Source organism: Austrofundulus limnaeus, unplaced genomic scaffold (assembly GCF_001266775.1).
Source record: "Austrofundulus limnaeus strain Quisiro unplaced genomic scaffold, Austrofundulus_limnaeus-1.0 Scaffold871, whole genome shotgun sequence".
In the NCBI taxonomy this organism is placed as follows: Eukaryota; Metazoa; Chordata; class Actinopteri; order Cyprinodontiformes; family Rivulidae; genus Austrofundulus; species Austrofundulus limnaeus.
This window is the reverse complement of record NW_013953273.1, coordinates 46,849-53,821: the sequence shown is the minus strand read 5'-3', so window position 1 is coordinate 53,821 and position 6,973 is coordinate 46,849. Positions and strand designations below refer to the sequence as shown.

The 6,973-nt window shown below is 43.5% G+C and overlaps 1 protein-coding gene across 2 annotated transcripts in view; it reads right to left on the bottom strand.

Moving 5' to 3' along the window:
- Positions 1 to 6,973, bottom strand: part of plce1 (phospholipase C, epsilon 1) — a 53,531-nt gene that overhangs the window by 3,582 nt on the left and 42,976 nt on the right. For both annotated transcript variants that reach the window (XM_014029224.1, XM_014029225.1), the window contains 10 exon segments: positions 585 to 794; positions 1,421 to 1,633; positions 1,733 to 1,909; positions 2,070 to 2,267; positions 2,371 to 2,499; positions 2,791 to 2,909; positions 3,049 to 3,310; positions 3,524 to 3,687; positions 4,784 to 5,074; positions 6,160 to 6,297. In XM_014029224.1, coding sequence (XP_013884678.1) covers positions 630 to 794; positions 1,421 to 1,633; positions 1,733 to 1,909; positions 2,070 to 2,267; positions 2,371 to 2,499; positions 2,791 to 2,909; positions 3,049 to 3,310; positions 3,524 to 3,687; positions 4,784 to 5,074; positions 6,160 to 6,297 — 1,856 coding nt within the window. In that variant the 3' untranslated portion in view covers positions 585 to 629.

Sequence of the window (6,973 nt, the reverse complement as noted above, 5' to 3'; positions counted from 1 at the left end):
GGGGGGTGGGGAGGTGTGCTCCGTGATGAGGAAGCTCGGCTTAAAGACACGTTCCAGGGGCGTTTCTGGTCCCCACCTGTCGTTTTGCTCCACAGCATGGCTTCCTAAAAACGCTGCAGGATTTCTCAGACATGCATGAATGAGTCAAAGTAAGGCTTTGGGCATGTTTTTTATGAGAGTATAACATTAAAACATGATATAAAACTCAAAAAAGTTGATTTTATATGATATTGCCCCTTTAAAGACAAGCTGTGTGATGAAATGTGTCCTGGTACTCTAGCAGCACAACAACCCTGCTGGGCTGGTTTAGGAAGTTATTGATCAGCTCCAGCACACTGGCTTATGTTGATGGGAAGAGGTTTATCAAACTGTTTTTGGTGGGTCGAATWGGTTAAATGGACGATTTTTAAAAAGAAGATCTTCCCACAGATCCGGTTCAGACAAATCCTAATATAAATAATGCTGTCTGTCAGAAAAAATGCAATTTGTTGAAATTTTGGAGACTGTTTTTTTTTTTGTTTGTTTTTCTGCTCACACCGAGCCCTCCTCCTGTGGTGTTAGAGGTTAGAGACAACATACGGTACCTCTGTTGCCTTTCCATGCACAGGCAGCAGGCAAAGCAGTGAGCCTCACTCCTGGAGCTCTGTCAGAGCCACACAGCATGCAGCTCGCTCGTCCTTACTCTGAGCGGGGCCGTCCACGCTGACGCCAGTGTTCATGCTGCGACTGCGACTGGTCAGCTTTTTGAGCTCGCTGGCAAAGGAGATGACTTTCTTTTTGTCCTCCCGCACCACCTGGAAAAAGAAAGGGTACCGTGGTAAAATCTGATATTTTACTAAAATGTAACCTTGTACTTTTAGAACCAACGTTCGAGTTGTGAATGCAAAACMATGATTAAACAAGCAAATATTTGTGACATAATTAAATTTTTTAGCTCAGTTTTGAGAAAAAAACATTATACAGAATATACAAAGTAATTTAATTTTTACTCAGAGAGGCAGGACATTTAGGCATTTCTTCCAAGGTTGCATAACAAAAAGCTCCAGAAGCCAACGAAGGATGAATAATAAACATGGAAAACACAATTTGTAAAGTCAAATATTCTGCATGGATCACAAAACCAAACACATAAGCGGAACATATTTTAAAAAGCAGCAGTGACAGGTGCATGAGTGATTCAAGCATTCTTACAACAAAATAGTGAGAATGAACAGAGTATTGCTGCAAAACTGCTTGCTTAGTGATTAATCTGTTATTAGTAAAAGCAAAAACACACGCATCAAGTAGAAATTTTGTGATGCGGTTTTAAATCAGTGTTTTTTCCTAAAAAAGCAAAAGTGGGAAAAACCAAAGCAGAATTTTCAAAGTCACTGCACATAAAGCGCTGAACAGAAACTAAGTTTGGTATGTTTAGAGCTACCTGCTCTTTAAATTTAAGAATGAACTTTCCCACGCCCCGCCAGCGGTTCTGAGCTTGYTAGACACACTCGTGGTCCAGCAGCACCCGCTGAAGGGGCTTGGTGGTGGAGGACTTCTTAGAACCGGCGTCCCTGGTCACTTCCTCCACCAGCACATAGTCACAGGGGTTGGGATTAGCCAGGATACTGTAGGAATACTTTGCCTTTGACAGCGTCTGGTCAAAACAACAAACAGAAACTGAGCYTGTAGTTTCTTTGTGTGCCAGAATATATTTACCGCACAGACCAGCTTTAAAAATGTTATTGTGACTCACCTGCTGTATGATGTCCTGAGCAGTGCTGTACCGCGGGGCTTTGATCACTGTGTGGGGCTGTTCTGGTGAAACTTCATGGACTTGGACAAAGAACATATCCTCCTCTCCTCCTCCATCTTTCCCTCCTGCAGTTGTGTCCTCCTCTCTCTCCAGGACTGTGATTTTCTCATGTAAGTTCTGTAATGATCAAACCACAAAATACAGAACTATAAAACTTATTTGTTTAGGGCCACCACAAGAGGGAGCCAGAGTATCTCACAGYCATGACAAAAAGGGCAAACCTCAGCGCACTCTTCATTCTAATATTAAAGTTGAAGGTTTGTTTATTTATCTGTACCTCGTCTCTTGATTTGAGGCAGATCTTTCCCACATATCCCTCCTCAGTGTTCCAGCTGCACACGAGCCTGACCACCTCTTCCTCAGGTGCTAGAGGTCGACACTGAGCACAGCGCTTTACCTCGCTGCGCTCCTTCGACAAGGGGGCCTTCTCCTCACATAAGAAGAACTCTGATGGGTTACCTGCTGGTGCCACAACCTGACAAACACACACAATGATGGATGTAACTTCATACGGAAACACAAATAGGACTTGTTTATTTCCATGGCTGTGGCTGCATTTATATTTCTAAAGTGCTAACCATGTCCAGCAGCTGTTTGGCAGTGGTCTGCTCTGTAACAGAGAAAARCGTGAAGGGCTCGGGACCAGGAGCTCCGTGCACTGTCACTCGATGTTGCTGTGAYGCACGTTTCTCCTCTGAACTGAAAAGCTGTGTAGGAAGGAGACGTACAAGGCAGCAGGTTAGTTTGAAACATCCTGATTTGACATTTCTGCTTTAGTAGACATTCTCCTCAAAGAGCACCATAAAGCAAAAGCAAAGCAAGTTTTGATGCTGCTGACTGGGCCAGCAGCATCTCTTTGAACCTTCTCAGACTGAAGTTTATCACATTTTAAACTTTAATGAGGATGTGTCATTACGTAGGCTTTGAAGTTTTACAAGTGCTCTTAACCGATCAGACCTTCTTAGAAGCTCTCAGCACCGGACCTGAGGGTGTCTTACCAAAGATGAGGGAGTGGCGCCCCCTGTAGGACCTTCCTCTTTTCTGTGGCTGTAGATGAATAAGCTGGACACTTCAAGAGGTTCGTTATGCTGCGTCCTCAACTGAACGTGTCTGTAACCTGAAAGACACAACAACAAATATAATTGAATGGATTTTTTTTCAGTAATTCTTCTTAAAAGGACAAGACTGAAATCGATTCAAGGCTGAAAGCTTTTAGCTTCGTCCTGTTCTCATTAGAACAGCGTTTTAACTCTGACCTGGTTTGAGGGCCTTCAGAAGCAGAGTCCTCTGAGCTGTGATCTGGGAGCTGTTGTTCTCCACCACAGCAAATCGCAGGAAACACATCTCTTCGAAATGCACGGTGAACTGAAAGCGTTCGCTCCACATGGGGTTGAGGGTGTTGCGGTGGATGGGTTTGGTACGAAAGTGACAGCTGTCCACTGACATGCCCAGAACATCCACCTCGACGCAGGGACTGCCAGAGCTGTTTCCCGGACAAACGTTCTGACCGGAAACGATCTGAGGAAATAAAAACAACGCGAGATTATTGAGCCCCATWAAAATCACATGGTTTGGTTTTTAAGAAATGCTACAAATAAATACTAAACAAATTACTTAGATCAACTTTGGGGGAACAGAAGTTAGCCCAACAAATCAACAGAAAGACACCGCTGTCTTGGCTGTGTYGGCTTGGAGAACACAGAGATCATTCTGACTGATGTTCTAACTCACTGTGAGAGAATAGACTGCGGGGCTCATTTTCTCCAGATCTCTTTCATTCGGACAGAACTGCTGATAAAGTGGACAGCTACGATCCCAAAGCACTGCAGGCTTCAGTACATAGCCACAGCCCCCATTGGCCTCAAACAACGCCGTGTTCAACTGCATAGGCAGGTCTGCAGAGTAGGAGGCAAAGAAAGAGGAAAGAATACAAATAAATTTATTATTGATCCGCAGAATTTTTGTCAACAACAACACTATAATTTGCAGCTGAACACTGAACAGGGAGCTTTGCTTAAAGAGAAATGAAAACTTTCTTGCCTGTTTCCATCTTACTGTTTTAAGTGATTTCCCTTTTTTTGACTAATCATTTTACCCCATGTTTTTAGTCTTTACAGTAAAATATATATAGTCTGCTGAATTAGAGGAGGAGAAGCAAAATTCGGATGGATAACTGAAATCGATAAAAATATGGAATTAATCTCCGCACACACCTGAGATCTGTGACTCCCCTCCCACTGCCAATTTAAAAGCTCAGCGGGCTGTAAAGGGGAAGTAATGATTTCTGAGGAGCAGCATAATGTTATCAGCATATAGACTAATTTACAATTAAATAAGATTGTTACATTGCTTCTGATATTGCCATTCGGTCTCATCYCTGCAGGAAGTGATTCTGTAAAAGCAAAGAGTAAATGTTATGGTGAGCAAGCATTCATATCTGGTACCTCTTTTTGATAGTCTAGGTTTTTATCTGTTTCTTATCACGAATGCAGACAATGAGATAAATTAAACTTCCAGCTCAGGGAGCACAAAGACAATATATATTTTTAATAAGGTGGGGAAAAAAAAGAGGCCAGGCTTTTAAATGTCAGGCTGCCAGTTAAAACAACTGCAGAATGTTTTAACTTTGTATCTGGTTAGATTTTATATTCATGAATAATCCTGAACAATCTTCTAACACTAACRGAGGGCTGTTTCTCTGTGATAAAGCTAGTCTGAACTGGTTTTACAAATGATGTGATAACAGATTCAACTCTTATTGCTCACTATTTTCCTATTGGACGATGAAGCTATGAGCAGTTTGTTTAACTGATAAGTGTGATCAGGAAAATATCCATACAAGAAGTACTGACTAAAGTATTTTTGGACCGTTTGCTGGTGCTTGGTTATGGAACGGTTATGAAAGCCAAATTGCTGTGAAGTGCAGTTGGAAGTCAGATACAGCACTTGCATTAATGTAAACAGAGGAGAATCGCTGCACATCGTCCTCACCGTCCGTCTGATAGTTGAGGGCCACCAGCTGGATTCCATGCAGCCAGAACAGCAGAGGGTTGAGGTTGGTCGAGTCGATCCTGGTGGCTGCCGGGTAAGTTCTGAGCAGCTGGCACACGGTGTGCTGGATCAGTTTTTGAGAGTAGCGCCGACACAAGCGTTTAGCCGCGTTCTCGTTGACGGAGGAGATGTGGTAGCACTTTGGTGTGCGGATGATGGCGCTGAGTGACGTGGAGGCGTGGAGAACAGGAGATGTCTGTGGTTCCTCCCAGCTGAGCCGCTCGGAGCCACCTAAGAAAAACATTTCAAGGTTCTGAAAATGTTTCCTCTATCAGCTTCTTACATGAAATTATGTTGTCTTCTAAGTTATCCTTTACAAATTTTACTAATGCAGGAACAATTACAGCAGATTATTTGATTCAATAAGTCACAAATTATAAACACAGGTATTGTAACCATCCTTTCACTTTAATGTCCTGATGCATCTCAGCAATCCAGGTAGAAAAAAAATCAAAATGAAAAAAATAAGTAGGTCCTCTGGATGGGTTCTTCTTTAGTGAAACGTTTCGTCTCTCCTCCAAGACACTTTTTCAGTCTGATGAGTTTCAGGTGAACTCAGCCTTATAAGCCCTGCCTCCACATGGACAAACAGGTTAGTCACATGCAAAAGAGGGCCATCGCCTAACAATAGGCTTGATTAGCTCTATTTAGTCACATGCAAAAGAGGGCCATCGCCTAACAATTGGCTTTATTGGCTCTATTGTTCATAGAGGGTCATGTTCCCCATCACCTGACCCGTGTCGTGTTATGTGTGTGTAGTGAATGCAAGCAGGGTTCAACATCCCCTTGTTTTTGTCCCTCTCTCCCTCTTTGTGTTGTATCGTTGGGGRCCTGATTCACACCTTTTGCTCACAGGGGGCTGAGTCATACTTGCAATAACAGGGTTGTAGGAGGGGGACAAATGGACACGAAGGCCTCCACCTCTGTTTAATGGTGGACGGTTTTTCTTCACAAAGATGGCTTCATTTACTCCTCTCTCAAACCAACGTTCCTCTCTATCAAGGATGAGAACATCTTCATCCCTGAAAGAGTGACCGCTGGCCTGTAGATGAGTGTAAACTGCAGAGCCTGTAAACTGCAGGATCCTGACCTGAAGACATAGCTCGTCTGTGCTGGCTCATTCTTTTGAACAGTGGCTGTTTTGTTTCCCCGATGTATAACTGATCACAGTCCTCCTGACACTTAACAGCATATATTATATTACTCTGTTTTTTCCGGGAAACTGGATCTTTGGGGTGAACTAATCTTTGTCGTAACTCCTTTCACTTTAAGTTTGATCCTCTCTTAGACAATCAGCACCTTTACGTCTTGCTTACCTTTCCCTGGAGCTCGGCTCGGAGTCATCACCTCCCCTGTTATGGTGCAGCGAGATGGAGCTGTGCCAAATATGGACTTCCTGCTCTTTCCTCTGTCCTTTCCTCTACCAGAACCAGCAGGTGACAATGTAGACAGGCCTGAATTTCACACACAAAAAAATAATAATAAAAAAACACAGAAGAGAACAGTCAATAGTAAACTAGTAGACCTGAGGCAACACAAGAGGTCCAGTCTTTATTGGAAATTTGTTTTTGTTTTAAAATGAGAGAACTTTGCAACTTTCAGGACTATATTAGATCACCCGGGACAACACAAATAATGGTCAGAGTGCTGCCTCTCTGAACGGGAACAATCACTCTGCTTCCTCTTTCTCAGATCTCCCTTTCTGGGAACTGTAAACAAATAAAATACCAGTGGAAGCACAGGCGAGTCTATAATGGCACACGCCATTTAAAGAAATGAGGAGACAAACAGAAAAGAGGGAGGGAGGGAGAGAAGAGCTGATAAGTGACAAAGAGAAATATTTGCAGCAAGGAATGAAGACAGATTCGACTGAACATGATAAACATTAAATGTGTGTAAAGGAAAAAAATGATAAATTGAGAGCATATTTAAAATTCGGAAGTAAAACTCTGGCTGGGGTGGCTGCCGGAGTCTGGGGGGTGGTCGGTTGGGGGTGGGCACCTGGCAGTTGGTAGGGTATGGGGGTGGTCCGGTGCGTGGCTTTGCTGGGGCGGCGGGCTGGTCGGTCTGACTGGTGTGGCCCGGGCTGGGACTTGACTGTCTGCTCTTTTCCACCCCAGATTGAAGGGG